At 46.6% G+C, this 22851-nt stretch overlaps 1 protein-coding gene across 4 annotated transcripts in view; it reads right to left on the bottom strand.

The window, feature by feature from the left end:
- Positions 1-18771, bottom strand: part of prdm5 (PR domain containing 5) — a 432322-nt gene extending 413551 nt beyond the window's left edge. For 3 of the 4 annotated variants that reach the window (XM_038791835.1, XM_038791837.1, XM_038791838.1), the window contains exon 1: positions 18557-18771. In XM_038791835.1, coding sequence (XP_038647763.1) covers positions 18557-18649 — 93 coding nt within the window. In that variant the 5' untranslated portion in view covers positions 18650-18771. The remainder of the gene's footprint in view (positions 1-18556) is intronic. The other variant, XM_038791839.1, reaches the window with a different exon arrangement.
- Positions 18772-22851: the final 4080 nt, after the last annotated feature.

Here is a 22851-nt window from a genome sequence, read left to right as displayed (position 1 = left end):
CATCACTGCAGGATTTCCTCAGGGTAGTGTCCTCGGCCTAACCACATTCAGCTGCTTCATCAATGACCTCCCGTCCATCATAAGGTCAGAAGTGGGGATGTTTGCGAATGACTGCACAATATTCAGCACTATTCGCAACTCCTCAGATAATGAAGCAGTCCATGTCCAAATGCAGCAAAACCTGGACAATGTCCAGGCTTGGGCTGACAAGTGGCAAGTTACATTCACGACACACAGGTGCCAGGCAATGGCCATCTCCTACAGGAGAGGATCTAACTATTGCCCCCTGACATTCAATGGCTTCACCAACGCCGAATACCCCACAATCAACATCCGTGGGGTTATCATTGATCATAAACTGAATCGGACTAGCCATATTAATACTGTGGCTACCAGAGCAGGTCAAAGACTAGGGATCCTACGGCGAGTAACTCACCTCCTGACCCCCCAAAGCCTGTCCACCACCTACAAGGCATGAGTCAGGAGTGTAATGGAGTACTCTCCATTTGCCTGGGTGAGTGCAGCTCCAACACTCTGGAGGTTCCCCTCCAAGTCACTCACCACCCTGATTTGGAAATATATTGCCGTTGCTTCACTATCACTGGGAAAAATTCTAGAACTCCCTCCCCAACAGCATAGTGAGTGTACCTACACCCCAGGGACTGCAGCGGTTGAAGAAGACCACTCATCACCACCATCTTCTGAAGGGCAACTTGGGATGGACAATAAATGCTGGCCTAACCAGCGGCGCCCACATCCTGTAAACTAATAATAAAATCTGTAATGGACTTACAGTTCTATAACTGCCCATGTCATTAGCACCCTGCTTCTGGTTTTCACAAACAGAGCAGGCTGGGTGATACAAGAACATAAGAACTAGGAGCAGGAGTAGGCCATCTGGCCCCTCGAGCCTGCTCCGCCATTCAATGAGATCATGGCTGATCTTTTGTGGACTCAGCTCCACTTTCCGGCCCGAACACCATAACCCTTAATCCCTTTTTTCTTCAAAAAGCTCTCTATCCTTATCTTAAAAACATTTAATGAAGGAGCCTCGACTGCTTCACTGGGCAAGGAATTCCATAGATTCACAACCCTTTGGGTGAAGAAGTTCCTCCTCAACTCAGTCCTAAATCTACTTCCCCTTATTTTGAGGCTATGCCCCCTAGTTCTGCTTTTACACGCCAGTGGAAACAACCTGCCCGCATCTATCCTATCTATTCCCTTCATAATTTTATATGTTTCTATAAGATCCCCTCTCATCCTTCTAAATTCCGACGAGTACAGTCCCAGTCTACTCAACCTCTCCTCATAAACTAACCCCTTCAACTCTGGGATTAACCTAGTTACTGTCCTCTGCACACCCTCCAGCGCCAGTACATCCTTTCTCAAGTAAGGAGACCAAAACTGAACACAATACTCCAGGTGTGGCCTCACTAACACCTTATACAATTGCAGCATAACCTCCCTAGTCTTAAACTCCATCCCTCTAGCAATGAAGGACAAAATTCCATTTGCCTTCTTAATCACCTGTTGCACCTGTAAACCAACTTTTTGCAACTCATGCACTAGCACACCCAGGTCTCTCTGCACAGCAACATGTTTTAATATTTTATAATTTAAATAATAATCCTGTTTGCTGTTATTCCAACCAACATGGATAACCTCACATTTGTCAACATTGTATTCTATCTGCCAGACCCTAGCCCATTCACTTAACCTATCCAAATCCCTTTGCAGACTTCCAGTATCCTCTGCACTTTTCGCTTTACCACTCATCTTAGTGTTGGCTGCAAACTTGGACACATTGCCCTTGGTCCCCAACTCCAAATCATCTATGTAAATTGTGAACAATTGTGGGCCCAACACTGGTCCCTGACCAGAGAAACACCCATTAATCCCCACTCTGCTTTCTATTAATTAACCAATCCTCTATCCATGCTACTACTTTACCCTTAATGCCATGCGTCTTTATCTCATGCAGCAACCTTTTTGCGTGACACCTTGTCAAAGGCTTTCTGGAAACCCAGATATATCACATCCATTGGCTCCCTGTTATCTACCGCACTGGTATCGTTCTCAGAAAATACCCCTAAAGTAGTTAGGCACGACCTGCCCTTTATGAACCCATGCTGTGTCTGCCCAATGGGACAATTTCCATCCAGATGCCTCGCTATTTCTTCCTTGATGATAGATTCCAGCATCTTCCCTACTACCAAAGTTAAGCTCACTGGCCTATAATTACCCGCTTTCTGCCTACCTCCTTTTTTAAACAGCGGTGTCACATTTGCCAATTTCCAATCTGCCGGGACCACCCCAGAGTCTAGTGAATTTTGGTGAATTATCACTAGTGCATTTGCAATTTCCCTAGCCATCTCTTTTAGCACTCTGGGATGCATTCCATCAGGGCCAGGAGACTTGTCACCTTTAGCCCCATTAGCTTGCCCATCACTACCTCCTTAGTGACAGCAATCATCTCAAGGTCCTCACCTGTCATAGCCTCATTTCTATCAGTCACTGGCATGTTATTTTTGTCTTCCATGTGAAAACCAACCCAAAAAAAACTGTTCAGTTCCTCAGCCGTTTCCTTAGCTCCCATTATTAAATCTTTCTTTTCATCCCCTAAAAGGACCAATATTTACCTTAGCCACTCTTTTTTGTTTTTATATTTGTAGAAACTTTTACTATCTCTGTTTTTATACTCTGAGCAAGTTTACTCTCAATCTGTCTTGCTCTTCTTTATAGCTTTTTTAGTAGCTTTCTGTTGCCCCTAAATATTTCCCAGTCCTCTAATCTCCCACTAATCTTTGCCACTTTGTATGTTTTTTCCTTCATTTTGATACTCTCCCTTATTTCCTAAGATAGCCACGGTCGATTTTCCCTCTTTCTACCGTCCTTCCTTTTTGTTGGTATAAACCTTTGGTGAGCACCATATTCCTCATGAAGGAGGAAGTCTGGTTCTAGGAGGCGACAGATGTCATCAGCAACCTGCCGTGAACGCCTGAAACTGATAACCTTCTACTTCATAATTTTACATTGTTAAAATGGACATCCAAAATAACAATGAATTAATTATACAGCTTACCCAATTAATAATCTATTACTTTATTAAATCTGTTGTTGGCGACGGTCCCACAAAATAACAGATGACATCAGACAGGCTTGGTGAGTGGCCAGATGACTGAGAGTCCAATTCTTCAACCACACGTTCTTCTGTTTGGGGGAGAGGGGGAAGAGAGTGGAGAGAGACGACATATTGTGAGAGGTGCGGGCGGGGGGGAGGGGGGGGGGGGGGAGTCAGTTCAGCTTCCCTCTCCCTCTGGTACCATCATTCTGTCTCACAATCAACTCACTGAGTCTTGAAGTGGCTTACACCTTGATGGACCAGTTGGAGCCATGCCAAGCAGCCTGCAGCCTTTTCCTCCCCGTCAGTGCCATTAATACCACCGTGTATTAGGGCAGATTTGAGCATATCCTTATACCTTTTTCTCTTACCGCCCTGAAAGCCTTGGCCAATGAAGAGCTGAGAGTATAGATCCTGTTGAGACAGACGATTTCCAGACATCGAGACACAATGACCAGTCCATTGGAGTAGATTCCACAGATAGACGCAGATTCACGGAGGATGCTAGCGTTGACCTGGCGATCCTCCCATTTCATCCCCAGGATCTGATACAAGCATCGCTGATGGAAGCTCTCAATGATCTTAATGTGGCCTTGATAGACATTATTAAATATTTGCATAGTTATAACCACAAATGTCAAGTGGAAATTACTTGACCGCAGTCATGACACTGGAGGGAAGATCCTTTTCTGAGAAAACCAAAGACAAAGATGATAAGCGGCACTTCTCATGTACAGAATCATGTTGGTAGTATCCTGGGAGAAGCTGGTCTGCCCATCCTCTGGAAGAGTTGCTGTAGTCAATGGGGGAAACTAAAGATGATCAGTGTTTTTAATATGTTTTAAAGATTTTTGAAATGAATGAATCTGATCCTTGGCCTTAACTTGGTCTCTTTACCTTTAGAATGAAATGCTAAACTGAAGCCCTCTCAGCTGTCACAAGTGGACAACAAAGATCCCAAAACACAAATTTGAAGAGCAGGAGAGTTCATCTTGGTGCCTTGTAAAATATTTATTCCTCAACCAAAATAACTGAAAAAGATTATCTCGTCATTATCACATCACTTGAAATGGTACTCAAATAAATTCAAGCTGGCAACTGAACTCATCTCTGTTGTCACTAGCATCTGCACACCTGCATTTTCCAGCAAGTGGCCAATAAATTCTGACCAGGAGCTGAACTCTTGTTGATGTTTGTTTCCGCTACTTAGCTAAAGAGAGTAGAGGCCAGTTGTAGCACTCCAACAGAGATTAGCCAATTCAGCAAAGTCAGATACTGAGCTGGGAATCTTGTGATCTGTATGACGCGTGATCTGTATGACACGTTGCCAAAACATTGATGAATTTGTCCACTAGTTGATCAGCGAGCTTCACAAATTGTTTTTGCCCCTCATTTCCCTCTTAGAGTTTCTGCATTGTTCATATTCCTTTTGCGGTAAGGAATGAAAAGCTACAAGACATATTCGCATTGCTCTGTCAAAGAAACCCTAATAATGGCAGCTGGGTGACGTATCAGAACAACTCTAAGTGACCTGCTGCCACCCACACCCTTGTTGGACAAGACAATGCTGTTGCTGGGGTAGAATTCCATTCGATTGGTTGGTTGTTGGCCAATTAATTGGCCCAAAAGGCCGTATTCTGGCCAGTAACAGATAGTGATTGGATCCTGTCCGAGTGGGATGATTTCCCAAGACCTAGGGAAAGCAGAGTTTGAATCCTGGACACTCGAGAAAAGGACCTGCTCTCTTTCTCGCGTGTTTTGTCCAGAAATGCTGCAGAAACCTGAATGAATATATAGTGAAAGCCATCACAAACGAAAAAGCAGAAATATATATATAATAAAAATGTCATATATACACATATGAATGAGAGAGCGCAAGAGAGCGAGCTATGGTTAACCAATTGTATTTGCTGCATATGTCATTATAGTTCTTATTATTAATAAAAATAATTGCCCAATAATTACAGTCACCAGGTTTGTAAACTTAAACACAATCGCTGTTCATTAATTTACAAACCTGGTCATTGTAGATAACCAATTTGTAAAGATTCATATACAGGATGTGGATGTCGCTTGTTAGGCCAGCATTTATTGCCCATCCCTAATTGTCTTCAGAAGGTGGTGGTGAGCTGCCTTCTTAAACCGTTGCGGTCCGAGGTGTAGGTACATCCACAGCTGCACTTATCCAGACAAGCGGGGAGTATTCCATTACACTCCTGACTTACGCTTGAATATGGTGGACAGGCTTTGGTGGGTCAGGAGGTGAGTTACTCGCCATAGGATACCTAGCCTTTGACTTGCCCTGATAGCCACAGTATTAATATGGCTAGTCCAGTTCAGTTTCTGATCAATGGTAACTCTCAGGATGTTGATTGTGGGGGATTCACCGATGGCAATGCCATCGAATGTCAAGAGACGATGGTGAGATCCTCTCTTGTAGGAGATGGTCATTGCCTGGCACTTATGGGGTACGAATGTAACTTGCCACTTGTCAGCCCAAGCCTGGATATTGTCCAAGTCTTGCTACCTTTGGACATGGACTGCTTTATTATCTGAGGGGGTCACAAATGGTGTTGAACATTATGCAGTCATCTGCGAACTTAGCAAAGTAATAGTATTTGCTCTATATTTCATTATAGTTATTGTTATTAAAAAAAAGTAATTGTGTTTAAGTTTACAAACCCGGTGACTGTAATTATTGGGCAACCAAGGGCAAAAGACTTCAGGTATTTTTCTAATAATTATTGGTTAATTCAATTGTGTTGCGACTCCGGGTCAAGTGGGGCTGGAATTGACCGCGCACTAGCCCAGGGGGGCATAACATAAGTAAATTGAATACCTAATTATTTCGCACACTTTTACCTCCAGCTGAGGCCTAGCTTAGAAGAGACAGACAGTTCACAAGCAGCAAAAGGAAAACATTTTTATTTGCACCTTAGGGAAAGATACCAACTTCACTTTCTCAAGATACAAAATCAGGAAATATATTGGTTGCACTGCATTTGAGCTCTATGTCTCTTTCTGATAATAGAGAATAAATAGAAACACAATAAATTATAGCCAGTTAGTTAAAGGAGTACGAAGGATGGTGTTGCAAAATCCACTTTCTATGCACTACAGGATCCTGAAAGGCACTTTAGCTGAATGTCTCATTGAGTAACTGGCACACCAATTACCTTGGCTGGACTGGGGCCCGACAGCTACATTTTCTCAGTCAGTATATACATCTATCTTTAGTCCTCATCATGACCTTTCTACCTCCATTAATCTTCTTTGCATAACAAAATAATGGAGTAGAGTCTTGGGGACCCTGGTGCAATCATATTGTAATGATATATGAAGCACCACCTCAAGATGGGATCGTAGAATTTTCTAACACAGAAGATGACGATTTAGTCCAGTGTGTATGCTGGCTTGAAAATAACTGCACTTAATTCAATCCTCAATCTCCATATCTCCCCCTCCATTTTTTTTATATTGAATGCCTTGAATTATGCTACCTCGTTGCAAACTCATTAATCAAATAAATAGTTTGCTTTTAATTATGAAAACCCCTCAAAATTTTGGCTACCTTTACCGATCGCCTCTTAAACTTCTATGTTCTAATACAAATAATGAATAGGTTTTTCGCATCCCTCCTCATGCCTAAAACCTCTCTCATTCTAGGTGTGATTCTGGTAGTTGTACAGATCTCGTAGCTGAGCTTTGCTTCTGTTTGTAGCTGCCATGAACAGTGTCACCCACATAGTCAATGTTGGTGAATGATCCCCAGGGCTAAACAGCAGGCTTGATCTCCAATGAGTCATCTTTTCAGTACCTCTGCTTTCCATTAAGCCTTACAGATACAATTATCTTAAAATGGTCAAATGCAGCCTGGGAGCTGGAGATTTGATCTGCATAGTAAAATATTAATGTTTAGTGACCAACTTCAGCAAGGTGAAGTTGACCATATAGGCCATTATACTGTGCCTTAGGAGTCCGAATGGTGACATGGCTACCATTAGCAATTGTCAGAACTTTGGGAAATCCAATAGTGTTGTAAAATTGGGCAGCCCCAGCATGCGTCCATTACTGATCAGTGTGAAAAGAGGTGAAACTGTTTGTCCTCAAAACATGCAGCAAAGATCTGTTGTGCACAGGAAATAGGCAGAATAAAAAACAGTTCAGCACAGGAACAGGCTCTTCGGCCCTCCAAGCCTGTACCGATCATGATACCACCCTTTGCCAAAACCGTCAGCACTTCCTAGTGCCGTATGGTGAAAATACCTTCTGTGACAACTGAAAGGGAGCAAAGGTCACATCGGTGGTGATCATAGAATCCCTACTGTGCAGAAGGAGTCTGTTGGCCCATGGGGTCCATTCCTGCCCTCTGAAAGAGCACCCTACCTAGGACCGTTCCCCTACCCGATCCCCCTAACTCCAATTAACCTTTACATCCCTGGACTCCAAGGGGCAATTTGTCATGGCCAGTCCACCTAACGTGCACATCTTCGGACTGTGGGAGGAAACTGGAGCACCCAGAGGAAACCCACGCAGACATGGGGGAAAAGTGCAAACTCCACACAGACAGTTACCCAAGGCCGGTATTGAGGCTGGTTCCCTGGCGCTATGAGGCAGCAGTTCTAACCAGTGTGATTACCTCAAGATCTAGATTAGCTCAAGGAAATAGTTGGGAATGTGGAATTTGAAATACCAACAGAGCAGCCATGATCTTATTAAATGGCAAAACAGGCTCAAGGGGGTTGACTTGCCTCCTTCTACTCTAAATTTGCATTTCTGTATGTTCTTTGAAGCAAAGTGCTACAGAGTACAATGCTTTCCTCACGTTCTCCCTCAACAGCAAAACAAATTGTTTCTCAATTTCTCTCAACCTCACTCTGTAAATTGTCCACAGTGTTTGCCTAAACAAAATGGCCATTACACTTCAAAAGTTTCTTTGACGATGAACCACTCAACTGTCCTGAAGATGTGAAAACCACTACACAAATGAACTTCCGTTAAATCATGTGAGAAATAACACGAATGTAACTTCCATAGTTTCAAATTACATGAAGAAAGAAAAAGTGCGGAGGAAGAACTTGGCTGACTTTTAATGCCCATTAAATCGGCAAGACTGGCAAATGGCAAAATTACATTTAAGATTGCAAGAGTTTTGCAGGCTTGTCAATAATAGTTTATATGCATTTGTTTCAATTCTAAACCACTTATAAAAGTGTATTTAACATATTAAAAAAAACATGTCACCTTACAGGACTATTATAAAACAAAGTATTGCTGGAAAAAAAAGACATAGAATCATAGAATTCTTACAGTGCAGAAGGAGGCCATTTGGCCCATCGAGTCTGAACCGACCCTCTGAAAGAGCATGCTACCCAGGCCCACTCCCCCACCCTATCCCCAGAACCCCACTTGACCTGCACAACTTTGGCCTGTGCGAGGAAACTGGAGCACCTGCTGGAAAGCCACGCAGACACGAGGAGAAAGTGAAAACTCCACACTGACGGTGACCCAAGGCCCGAATTGAACCCAGGTCCCTGGCGCTATGCCACCGTGCTGCCATGTCGAAGCTTCTCATTTTTCACTCATTAGGACACTTCACAAGAATACCAGTAAAGCGCAATACGAATGTCAGTGCCTGTGTGTGCTAGGTATGCAGACCATACGTACCAAAGACCAGCAGATCATACTGAACTGTCCTTCTTGCTGTTCGCAACAGGCAAGGTTCAGACCATATCCAGCCAGTTGTACTTACAAAACTCTAAACAGAGTCCAGACCTCATTCCACAATTGGCCAACATTTGCTAATTAATCCTTAGTGTACTAAAAATTACACTGACAACTAATTTAAGATTGTCAGTTGAACTCGCAGTGTGGCTCATTCGCATGTCTTGGAAGCCAAGTATAGTAATACAACGGGCTCTGTTCTTTACAGACAGAAATGTACACCCATTGTGCCTGTTTCAGCTAAACAAAATAAATGACAGCCATTCACTGTTTCATTCCCCAGATCAATGTCTTGGCCAATCAAGGTCATGCTGCGTGGTTTAAATTTCAAACAATGTTTGGCAGTTACCTGTCAGTCAGTCACCTCAATTGGTTTATTCGCCATGGCAATGCCTCTACCAATCAGAGTCCACTTACCAACCAATCAGCATTCTCTTGCAATACAATATAAATGGTTGTTTTCCTTTCATACTGTTATACTTGTGAAGTGTTCTGATGAGTGCAAGATGAAAAGCTTTGACAGGTCACATTTTTCACCAATACGCAACTTCTGTACGACCAAAAACCAAAGTATGTCACTGCCTCGGGTCACTGTCCATGTGGAGTTGGCCATTCGCCCCATGTCTGAGTGGGTCTCACCCCACAACCCAAAGATGGGCAGGGTAGGTGAATTGGCCCTTAATTGGAAAAAAATAATTGGGTACTCTAAATTATTAAGAAAAACAAAGTATGGCACCAAACCATATCAGCTTAGTCAACCTAAGTAGTGTCGTAAAGGAGGAAATGAGGTTGAGGGCTGGGAGATGTAGGGAGGGTATTCCAGAGATTAGGGCCCAGTCATCTGAAGGCACAACCACCAATGCTGGAGTGATTTAAATCAGGGAGGCTCAAGAGGATGCTCCTCTAATTATGTAGTAAGAGAATTAGAGAATCGGAGAATGCTTACAGTGCAGAAGACAAATACCTTGGAAGGTTGAGAGACCAGAGTAGATTACAGTGCTAAAGAGGGGGAAGCATCTGAAAACAAGGATGAACATTTTAAAATCAAGACATTGCTCGGCCAGGAACCAATGTAGGTTTTTGAGCATGAGGGTGATGAGGATAGGATTTGGTGCCACTTAGGACATGGGCAGAGTTTTGGGGGATGACCTAAAATTTATTAAGGTAGAATATGGGAGGGAAGCCAGACTTGCATTGAAATGATCAAACCCAGGGGCCTGGAACCGATGAATTGAGACAGGGGTGAAATCAGGTGCTGTTACAGGAGGCAGAAACTAGGCAGTCTTGGTGATGGCACAAATATGAGGCAGAAGCTCACCTTGGGGTCAAATATGATACAGGTTGCAAACAGACCGGTTTAATCGGAAACTCTCGTCAGGCAAAGAGGTAAGGTCAGTACCGAGGGAATGGAGTTTGAAGAAAGGACGAAAAACAATGGCTTCATTTTCCCAAGAATTAATTGCAAATTTAATTTAATTAAGCTTTCACACAGAACCATAGAGTCGTAAGAGTTTTACTGCACGGAAAGAGGCCCTTCAGCCCATCATGTCTGCGCCAGCTATCAAACACCTATCTATTCCATTTTTCAGCACTTGGCCCATAGCCTTGTATGCTTTGGCATTTTAAGTGCTCAAGTAAATCTCCTTAAATGTGCGTGGATTCCCTCCTCTACCACCCTTTCAGACAGTGAGTTCCAGATTCCCACCACCCTCTGGGTGAAACCGTTTTTCCTCAAACCTGCTCTAAATTATCTGCCACTTACCTTAAATCTATGCCCCCTGGTTATTGATCCCCCTACGAAGGCATAAAGTTTATTTTTATCTATTCTATCTCCCGCATAATTTGTACACCTCAATTAGGTCCCCCCTCAGCCTCCTCTGCTCTATGAAAACAGCCCCAGCTTATCCAGCCTCTCCTGATAGCTGAAACACACCTTCTCAGGCAACATCCTGGTGAATCTCCCATGCACCCTTTCTATTGCAATCACATGCTTCCTATAATGTGGCGACCGAACTGCACACAGTACTCTAGCTGCATCCTAATCATTTTATACAGCTCCATCATAACTTCCCTGCTCTTATATTCTACACCTGGCCTAATGAAGTTAAGTATCCCATATATATTCTTAACACCTTATCTACCTCTCTTGCTGCTTTCAGGGATAGAACATGGAACATAGAACCGTATAGCACAGTACAGGCCCTTCGGCCCACGGTGTTGTGCCGAACTAGTCTGAAACTAAGATCAAATCAACCTACTCCCAATCATTCTAGTGCACTCCATATACCTATCCAGTAACCGCCTGAAAGTTCCTAAAATGTCCGACTCCACTACCATAGCTGGGAGAGCGTTCCATGCCCCAACCACTCTCTGAGTAAAGAACCTACCTCTGACATCCCTCCTATATCTTCCACCATGAAACTTATAGTTATGCCCCTTTGTAACAGCTACATCCACCCGAGGAAAAAGTCGGTGAACATCCACTCTATCTATCCCTCTCATCATCTTATACACCTCAATTAAGTCACCTCTCATCCTCCTTCTCTCCAATGAGAAAAGCCCCAGCTCCCTCAACCTTTCCTCATAAGACCTACCCTCCAATCCAGGCAGCATCCTGGTAAATCTCCTTTGCACCCTTTTCAATGCTTCCACATCCTTCCTATAATGAGGTGACCAGAACTGCACACAATACTTCAAATGTGGTCTAACCAAGGTCTTGTACAGTTGCAGCATAACCTCACGGCTCGTAAACTCAAACCCCCTATTAATAAATGCTAACACACTATAAGCTTTCTTCACGGTTCTATCCACTTGAGTGGCAACTTTCAGAGATCTATGGACTTGAACTCCGAGATCTCTCTGCTCCACCACATTCTTCAGAACCCTGCCGTTAACCCTGTAATCCGCATTCAAATTTGTCCAACCAAAATGGATCACCTCACACTTATCAGGGTTAAACTCCATCTGCCACTTTTCAGCCCAGTTCTGCATCCTATCAATGTCTCTTTGCAGCCTACAACAGCCCTCCACATTATCAACTACTCCACCAATCTTGGTGTCATCAGCAAATTTACTAACCCAACCTTCAACTCCATCATCCAAGTCATTGATAAAAAATCACAAATAGCAGAGGACCCAGCACTGATCCCTGTGGTACACCGCTGGTGACTGGGCTCCAGGATGAAAATTTACCATCTACCACCACCCTCTGTCTTCTATGTGATAGCCAGTTACTGATCCAATCGGCCAAATTTCCCTCTATCCCACACCTCCTTACTTTCTGCATGAGCCGACCATGGGGAGCCTTATCAAACACCTTACTAAAATCCATATATACAACATCAACTGCTCTACCTTCATCTATGTACTTAGTTACCTCCTCAAAGAATACAATCAAACTTGTGAGGCAAGACTTACCCCTCACAAATCCATGCTGACTATCCTGGATTAAGCTGTATCTTTCCAAATGATCACAAATTCTATGCCTCAGGACCCTTTCCAATAATTTACCTATGACTGAAGTGAGACTAACCGGCCTATAATTCCCAGAATTATACCTATTCCCTTTCTTGAACAAGGAGACAGCATTCACCTCTCTCCAGTCTTCTGGCACTATTCCTGTAGACAGTGAGGACATAAAGATCAAAGATCAAAGCCAAAGGCTCTGCAATCTCATCCCTTGCCTCCCAAAGAATCCTAGGAGAGATCCCATCAAGCCCAGGGGACTTATCTATTCTCAGGCTTCTCAACATTTCTAACACATCTTCCTTCCGAATATCTCCTCCAGCCTACCAGCCTGTATCGCACTATCCTCCTCAACAACATGGCCCCTCTCCTTTGTGAGACCTGAAGAAAAGTATTCATTTAGGGCCTCTCCTATATCTTCAGACTCCATGCACACATTCCCACTACTGTCCTTGACCGGCCCTAACTTCTCCTTGGTCATTCTTTTATTCCTCACATAAGTGTAAAAAGCCTTGGGGTTTTTCTTGATCCTACCCGTCAAGGACTTCTCATGCTCCCTCCTAGCTCTTCTAAGCCCTTTCTTGAGCTCCTTCCTAGCTATCTTGTATGCCTCAAGTGCCCTAACTGGACCTTGTTTCATAAGCCCCCTTCTTCCTCTTGACAAGACATCCAACCTCTTTTGTAAACCATGGTTCCCTCACTCGACCATTTCCTCCCTGCCTGACAGGGACATACATATCAAGGACACGCAGCATTTGCTCCTTAAACAAGCTCCACATCTCAATTGTGCCTATCCCTGACAGTTCCTGTTTCCATCTTATGCTCCCCAATTCTTGCCTAATCACATCGTAATTACCCTTCCCCCAGTTATAAACCTTGCCCTGTTGTATGTTCCTATCCCTCTCCATTGCTATAGTGAAAGTCACCGAATTGTGGTCACTATCTAAAGTGCTCTCCCAAAACCAAAACTTTTTTTTTAATATAATTTTTATTGGAATTTTTTACAGAAAATATAAAACATAACGACAAACAATGAAATGCAACAAAATAACCCATAATAACTGTGACACCCCCAGACCGTATTGGCGCATGTATCACATCCCCCCACCCCCCCAACCCTAATGAACAACAAAAGAACTTTAAAAAATATTAAAATTAAATAAACAAACATAGTCATTGTCGGCCCCCTCCCCTTTTCCCTCCCCGGGTTGCTGCTGCTGCTGTCCCCGTACCCTATCGTTGAGCCAGAAAGTCGAGAAAAGGCTGCCACCGCCTAAAGAACCCTTGTACCGACCCTCTCAGGGTGAATTTGACCTTCTCTAGCTTAATGAAACCCGCCATGTCATTGATCCAGGTCTCCACGCTTGGGGGCCTCGCATTCTTCCATTGTAGCAAGATCCTTCGCCGGGCTACTAGGGACGCAAAGGCCAGCACACCGGCCTCTTTCGCCTCCTGCACTCCCGGCTCCACCCCAACCCCAAAAATGGCGAGTCCCCATCCTGGCTTGACCCTGGATCCCACCACCCTCGACACCGTCCTCGCCTCCCCCTTCCAGAACTCCTCCAGTGCCGGGCATGCCCAGAACATATGGGCATGGTTCGCTGGACTCCCCGAGCACCTGAAACACCTGTCCTCACCCCCAAAGAACCTACTCATCCTCGTCCCAGTCATGTGGGCCCGGTGCAGCACCTTGAATTGGATGAGGCTAAGCCGCGCACACGAGGAGGAAGAATTAACCCTCTCCAGGGCATCAGCCCATGTCCCGTCTTCGATCTGTTCCCCCAGTTCCCCCTCCCACTTCGTTTTCAGCTCCTCTACTGACGCCCTCCTCCGCCTCCTGCATAACCTTGTAGATATCAGATATCTTGCCCTCTCCGACCCAGACCCCGAAAGCACCCTGTCGCTCACCCCCCTCGCGGGAAGCGAAGGGAATCCCTCCACCTGCCGCCTAGCAAATGCCTTTACCTGCAGATACCTGAACATGTTCCCCGGGGGAGCCCAAATTTCTCCTCCAACTCCCCCAGGCTCGCAAACCTCCCATCAATAAACAGGTCCCTCAGCTGTCTGATGCCCGCTCTGTGCCAACCCTGAAATCCCCCATCAATGTTCCCCGGGACGAACCTATGGTTCCCCCTTAACGGAGCCTCCATCGAGCCCCCCACTTCTTCCACAACCAAATCTAACACGTGGCCCAATTCATTACAGAGTACCAAATCCAATGTGGCCCCGCCTCTTGTCGGTCTATCCACATATTGTGTGAGGAAACCCTCCCCAGGTTAAAGAGGTGTGAACTGTCTCTAAAACAACCCTTCAAACAACCGCGCAACCTCAAACAAACCATTGTTTGCAGCAAACTACCCAGCCTTCAGAACAGCGACCATGACACCACACAACCCTGCCGTGGCAATCTCTGCAAGATGTGCCAGATCATCGACATGGATACCACCATTACACGTGAGAATACCACCCACCAGGTACGCGGTACATACTCATGCGACTCGGCCAGCGTCGTCTACGCTGTAGGAAAGGATGTCCCGAAGCATGGTACATTGGCGAGACCATGCACACTCTGCGATAACGAATGAACGGATATCTCGCGACAATCACCAGGCAGGAATGTTCCCTTCCAGTCAGGGAACACTTCAGCAGTCAAGGGCATTCAGCCTCTGATCTCAGGGTAAGCGTTCTCCAAGGCGGCCTTCAGGACGCACGACAACGCAGAATCGCCAAGCAGAAACTTATGGCCAAGTTCCGCACACGAGTGCGGCCTCAACCGGGACCTGGGATTCATGTTGCATTATATTCATCCCCCACCATCTGGTCTGGGCTTGCACGCTATCTCCTGGACTACAAATCAGTTTCCCATCCCCCAGCCAAATTAGTTTAAACCACCCCCGAAGAGCTGTAGCAAATTTCCCTCCCAGGATATTGGTGCCCCTCTGGTTCAGGTGTAACCCATCCTATTTGTACAGGCCCCACCTTCCCCAGAATGTGCTCCAATTATCCAAGTAACTGAAACCCTCCCTCCGACACAATCCCTGTAGCCACGTGTTTAACTGCACTCTCTCCCTGTTCCTCTCCTCGCTAGCACGCGGCACTGGCAGCAAACCAGAGATGACAACGTGGTCTGTCCTGATTCTCAGCTTCCACTCTAGCTCCCCGAATTCCTGTTTTACATCTCCGTCCCTTTTCCGACCCATGTCGTTGGTACCGCTGTGTACCACGACTTGTGGCTGCTCCCCCTCCACCTTAGGGATCCTGAAAACAAGATCAGAGACGTCATGGACCTTGGCACCCAGGAGGCAACACACCAAGCATGAGACTCTATCATTGCCACAGAACCGCCTAGCTGTACCTCTAGCTATAGAGTCTCCGATAACTAATGCTCGCCTGCTCTCCCCCTTTCCCTTCTGAGCCACAGGGACAGACTCAGTGCCAGAGACCTGGTCACTATGGCTTACCTCTGGGACGTCCCCACACCCCCCAACGGTATCCAAAATGGTATACCTGTTATTGAGGGGAACAACCCCAGGGGATCCCTGCACTGACTGCTTCTTACCACTCCTTTTAAACGTCACCCAGCTACCTTCATTCTTAGGAGTAACTATATCCCTGTAGCTTCTATCTGTAACAGACTCTGCCTCCAGAATGATCCTCAGTTCATCCAGCTCCAGCTCCAGTTCCCTAACATGGTCTTTGAGGAGCTGGAGATGGGTGCACTTCCCGCAGGTGAACTCAGCAGGGCCACTGACGGTGTCCCTCACCTCGGACATCCTGCAGGAGGAACAGTGCACTGCCCTCTCTGCCATCCCTTCCATTTATCCACTTGACAATTACAGAGAGAAAAAGAAAGCTCACCTGATTGTCACATTCCCCGCAGGTTAGTGGTGGTGGAAGGGTGGAGAGAGGAAAAGGAAAGAAAAGCTTACCTCAACAACACACCACACAATCTTTTTTTTTTGGTTTGAGGAGGAGGATGGGTGGGAGACACTCTGTGTAGTGTCTCGGGTTTAGCCACTGTCTGAAATATATTAGTTCTAGAAACTAACCTGACAGCGGCTTTCCACAATTCACTCCCCGCAACAGCCAATCAGTGTCGCCGCTCTGCCGCTCTCACCCTGCAGAGGGTGACAGAGCGGCGACACTGATTGGCTATTGCAGGGAGTGAATTGTGGAAAGCTGCTGTCGGGTGAGTTTCTGGAACTAATATCTTTGGACATGGCACCCCAAGGTCCCTCTGGTCCACTGCATTTCCTTGTGTCCTACTGTGCAGCTGTCCTATTGTGCAATGTATATTCCCTTGCCTTCTTAGACCTCTCAAAATGCAACACCTCACACTTCCATTTGTCACTGTTCTGCCCATCCAACCAGGCAGTCTCTATCATCCTGTAAACTAAGTTTTTCCTCCTTGCTATTTACTACACCACCAATTTTCGTGTCCTGAAAAAAACTTATGGGTCATATCTCTCACTTTGACCTAGATTATTAATATACACATGGGGGCTGGCTCAGCCCAGTTGACTAGACAACTGGTTCATGATGCGGAGCGAAGCTAGCCTGTACCGGCTGAGGTAATTGATGAAGGCCCGCCTTCTCAATCTTGCCCATCGCCTGAAGTGTAGTGATCCTCAGGTTAAATCACCAACAGTCAGCTCTTCCCCTCAAAGGGGAAAGTAGACTATGGTCATCTGGGACTCTGGTGACTTTACCTTACTAATGTACACAACAAGGGACACCACATCAATCCCTACAGCACATCACTAAACACAAGCTTCTATCACAAGAACAACATTGAACCATCACCCACTGTCTCCTGCCATTAAACCAATTTTGGATCCAATTTGCCCAATTGCCCATTGGCAAACAACCAGATCAGAACATTTGCATGAGACACTTGGAGGTCATACAGAATATTAATTCCCAAACACTCCGTAAACTCCCACACACAAGGCAGAGTTTTTTTTTTTACCTGCGTGAGACAAGATAGTCTGGAGGTGACAGGAGTTACCTGGTCCCAACAAGCTAACAGAAGTCTATAGCAGTGCAGCTGAGAGGAGTTTGGGCAGCATGGTAGCACAGTGGTTAGCACTGTTGTTTCACAGCACCAGGGTCCCAGGTTTGATTCCTGGCTTGGATCACTGTCTGTGTGGAGTCTGGCTCACTCGGCTAAATCGATGGCTCTTAAAGCAGACCAAGCAGGCCAGCAGCACGGTTCGATTCCCGTACCAGCCTCCCCAGACAGGCGCCGGAATGTGGCGACTAGGGGCTTTTCACAGTAACTTCGTTGAAGTCTACTCGTGACAATAAGCGATTTTCATTTATTTCATCCCCCCCCCCCCGCCCCGCCCCGCCCCCGTGGCTGCATGGGTTTCCTCTGGGTGCTCTGGTTTCCTCCCACAAGATATGCTGTCAGGTGAACTGGACATTCTGATTCGCCCTCTGTCTACCCGAACAGGTGGTGGGTTATGGTGACTAGGGACTTTTCAGTGACTTAATTGCAGTGTTAACGTAAGCCTACTTGTGACAGTAATGAAGATTATTATAATTATTGTTCGATTCTGGGTCATTTATTGGAGAAGCTAAACTATTTCACGCAGGTAGGTGAATAATGGGCCATCTCATCCAAAACGTGTCAGCAAAGGGTGCAGAGGATTAACTAATCTCTATAAGTAGTTTGATCTTTCAGTATTTGAGATGTCAATTTATTATAAATGAACTATTTCAAAATAAGATGAAAACAGAAGGCTCTTAAGTGCTGGAAATCTGATATTAAAAAACATAAAATGTTGGAAACAGAGCAGGCCAGTCAGCATCTGTAACGCGATAAGTAAAAGGGGGCGGCCACATTGTGTACCCGCTCCCCGACATTGGACAACATCTATATGATGGGGAAGAGTGGGTGACATTTTAAAATAGTTCAGTAACTGAACGCAGAAACTTTCCAGCGGGGAAGAGTGGCAAAAGTAGATGCAGATATTGTAAGAGGACTTGCATTTGCAAGCAGGGGGAGGGGGGTGGTAGAGGTGGGAGTAGGAGCCTGAGCTCAATACGTGGCACTTGGGCGAGCAGCTCGGAAAAGCCAGTCCGTGTCTCCCAAAGAAGAAAAAAAGTTATTAAATCTTCCCAAAGGAAATAAAAGCAAAGACACACAGCACAGAAACCGTGAAAATGGGGTAATTATTTCCTTTACATGTTAAGGAAAGGCAAAACATTTTTTTTTAAACAAAAAAAAATAGGAAAACAAACCTTTTTCACTCGTCTGGCAGTGTACAGCCCGATGCCTTCCTGCACTTTGGACGGTTTCAAGGAGAACCGGTCGGGTACATACATACCGAGCATTTTTGTTGGCCGGGCGGGAGGCGCTGACCGACCGGGAAGCTGTCTCCTCACTCAGGCCGCCGCTGGCCTCAGACAAGTTGCTCTCCTCGCTCCGGCTGCCATGTCGGTGCTGGGATGCCCCGCGGATGCCAGCCCTCTGATTGGTCCACCCAAACAACTCAACTCACACAAAAAAAAACTTCCCCCGAAAAAAAAAGCGGAGGTTTGAAGAAAATTCAAGGGCCAGCTCCACAAGAAACGTCTCTTTCATTCATCTGAATTTTATTCACACCACCCCTCAAAAAAACATTCCGGGAATCAAGACTCAATCCAGCTTGATGGGTCTGAGCTGAAGTTCCTCAGCAAACAGACACTTGCTGCAGATATGTTTGCCTGGGCCAGCGATGCTCTCCCCAAACTCCTGTCGCAGCACTGCCATTCTTAAACAACTGCTTTATCTGATTAATTAGTTTATGCATTCAATCAACCTAGCTTATAGATTTTAGTCTTCTGTTTGATCTTGTTTAAATCACAGGGCGATTAAAGGAAACATTTACCTATAACAGAAACTACAAGTACTGGAGGCAAACACCTGTCCCCTTCCGAATTTCCTCTTGTACTATATTCCCAACTTTTGCACTTTTCATGATGCTCTCTCTTCTTCTCTGGCCACTTCTCTGTTAATGTTCTGCTACTGTATCACTCGAAAGATGTGCAGGTTAGGTGGATTGGCCACGACAAATTGCCCTTCGGTTATGGGGCGGGGGATTGGGCCTAGGTAGGGTGGTCTTTCGTAGTGTTGGTGCAGATTCGATAGGCCAAATAGCCTCTTTCTGCACTGGAGGGGTTCTATGACATTTTCTGTCTGTTTCTTCTCTGTTTCCTGACCCAATGGAGAAAAAGACAAAAGACGTGATTCTCTGGCCTCGTTACGCTCTCGCTCAAACGTAACAAGGCAGGTGAATAGTGGGAGAGGTCAAAAACGAGAATCGTGCCAGGCACAGTTTGCGATGCAACCGTCCCACCCCCATAGGCAAAATCGGATCTTGCCATAATGTGGCAAGAAACTAATTATCACCACTTAAGCCCCATTTCTATATAATTAACAAGAACCACACCATATCCAACAGCCTCCGTCATTCAACGGCCTCCCCAGCAAGTGGTCACGCTGGCGCCGATTAGTACTCCTTTTGAAAAACATGAACCTGCCGGAAGGACTTCTGTGGGAAGCCAAGAAGGGGAGGAACCATCATTGCTCACAGGTTGGGGGTGCTGGGCTTGCCACCCCAGTGCTTCTTGGAGAGTAGAGGACCCTCAGCTGGTGGTGGGGGACCCTTTGCTGGGGTGGGCCACCTTGGGAGTGTGGGGGGATGCAACCACTCATGGCACCACCATGTCAACGCCTGGATGGTGTGTACCCATTCCTGGGGCAACCATTGTCTCTGCCAGTCCGCGCCACCGACCACTCATAATCCTCACTAATTGCCGAGGTCTCTGGCTGCTTGGCTGAAGGCTATCGCTAATAGGGAATTGGCTATCGTAGTTACATGAGCACTTAACATAACCCAAGTGGACTCCCGTGGGTGGGTGAGACATATAGCATGTGGGAGTCATTGCCTAGCATCCCAATTATACCTTAATGCCTGGACACTGTGTTTGAACACTGCCGGAGGCAACACCACACATGCAAATGCCAACATCCCAACACCGAGGGGATGGAACACAGCTCCGGGGACACGCCCACGGCCGGAGGGTGGGTGAGTGCCACAGGATAAGGGGGGATGCCTGCATGGATGGGGTAAGGGTTCAGAGGTCAGCCTGCATTGCGGAAGAAAGTGACAGCGGCATCATACTGGTTGTGCAGAAAGGTGTTTATTATGTTTGACAATTCCCCACCCTCCCGATGGTGCTGCCCCTCCCCCTCCCCCACCCCCTCACCCCCTACCTATCCCCACCCCCTCCCCCGGTGCCCTCAGTGATCCTCGATGTGCTTTGCCTTCCTAGCTCTACCATTACATCTAGGTGTGTCCCCAGGATGCTCATCAGAGGTGGAGGCAGCCAGCTGCTTACCTCGTCCCATGGCTTTCGATGTCCCTGGTGGGCGGGCTCTGGGGCCAGAGGACCCCGGCTCACTTGTCGATGGCATTGGAAAGTCATGACTTCCTTTCGGCTGGTGCCCACATGGCCATGGGGTTCACGGGATGGAGGGACAGCTGGTTCAAGCCCCGGCTGCCCCTGCATCATCTGGCTCTGCCAGCCCTGGCGGTTCCCCATGGTCCGCACCATTGTGTCAATACCCTCGGCAATGCTCCTCAGTGATGGGGACATAGACCCCAGTGACCGGGCCACGCTCCGCAGCGCCTCGGCAATGCCCACCTGCGTCTGGGACAAGCTACGCTGCGCCTCGGCCATGCCATTATGTCCCACAGAACCTCATCAAGGCCAGCCTGGTACTGGGCGACATTCTCCAGCTCGACGGACATTCTGTCAAGACCCTCGGCCAAGGCCTTCACTCACTGCGCGACGTCTTGGACACCTTTACTAATGGTGCTGACGTAGTACACCAGGCTCTCTACTGCGGTCGCCATCCTAGCAGTGTAGCTCAGTGCCATGCATTGCAGGCGACATCTGCTGAGCCCGTAGATTCTGAGGCTCCTCCAATCAGCTATGAACCTGCTGGAGTGTCGCTGACATCTCCCTCTGAATGTCCCATTGTTATGGGTCAGGGTTTAGAGAACCCCAAAGTGTATCAAGGAGTTCACCTGACCCACAACTTTTAATAGATTGTGGTATGGGGAGCACACGGCCCACTCTACAGGTGTGATACAACAGAAATGGAAAAGTATTTTTTAAAGCAAAGCAATGTTTATTCTATGAACTCAAGTTAACCTTATTAAAACATACAGTGAACATCTTAGCAACTATTAATTCAAATACAACCCCCAAAGAATACAACACTAAGTAATGTTTACGCTGTTCTTTTAACATCCAGAAGACTTACAAAAGAAACACCTTTTAACAGGAGCACATCAGGTTAAAGTCACTACTGAAAACATTTATAATTCTGAATTCACCAAATGATCAAGAGATAGTCTTTTCATGGCAGAGAGAACAACAATACAGCTGCTCTGTCTGGCTTCAGCTCCCACACTGAAAATGAAACTAAAACACACCCTGCAGCAAACAGCCTAAAACGAAAGTAAAAAGCTGACAGACAGCCCAGCTCCACCCACTCTCTGACATCACTGCAGTAGTAAACACCCATTTCTTAAAGGTACTCTCACTACAGATATTTATAGACACACCCATTTCTTAAAGGTACTCTCACATGACACCGTGCACTCCCTAACATATCCATCAGCTCCGGGTAACTCTGTACCACAGGCTCAACATCAGACTGGGACCCAGCTGGGTCCTGGGATCCAGCAGTCCTCCAACTGCTGTCTCACCTGGAGGTCGCTGCCTCCACCTGATGTACAGCAGCAGCAGTGCACTGCTCACCAGATTGTGCCCCAGAAGCCTCACCACTAACATTTCCCACCGAGGTTTGTGAATCTGCACTGATGGGGGGTGAGGATGGCAGCTGTGCTGCGACTATTATGATGGCATCCTCAGAGCTCTCCTCAGAGATGGTCTCCTGGCAGGCCGGAGTGGGTTCTGCCCGGGATGGGCCGGTGCCATAGGCTGGAGGACCTGCGGGCGAATGGGCATGTGTTCAGTGGGAGGGATGGGACAGTTAGGAAGGCAATAACAGCTCATGTTTGAGAGGTCCTTCTGGTGGAGCTCTGTGGTTCCTCACCTCTGCGCCATCTGCCAGCCTCCGCATTGGTGAAAGCCTTGTCCTTAGTCACACGTCCACCTCCAGAGCACACTCCTCGAAGGTGATGAAGATTCTTGGACGGGATTCTCCGAGAGCTCGGTTGGAGAATCCCGTCCAGGGAAAGCGACCCCGTTTTCCGTATCTCTGCACCCCCAAAAATTGCGCGATCGCGGCGGGCGCCACACAGCCCGGAGAATGGCGGGAGTTCGCCCGACGAGCGATTCTCCAGACCCCTAACAATGCTGCGCCCCAGATGGGCTGAAATCCCGATGGCGTGTTCTGATGTCCCGACGGCGTGGGTCTAACCACCTATAAAAAATCGTCAGCCAGTCATGCTGGCTGACAAGGCGTCCGGAGGAGGTAGGGGTTGACATGGAGAGACCTCAGGCTGGGGAACCGGGCG

The sequence above is a fragment of the Scyliorhinus canicula genome, chromosome 3, assembly GCF_902713615.1.
Source record: "Scyliorhinus canicula chromosome 3, sScyCan1.1, whole genome shotgun sequence".
Lineage (NCBI taxonomy): Eukaryota > Metazoa > Chordata > Chondrichthyes > Carcharhiniformes > Scyliorhinidae > Scyliorhinus > Scyliorhinus canicula.
Note: the sequence above shows the minus strand (reverse complement) of the source record. Positions and strands in the feature narration are given on the sequence as shown.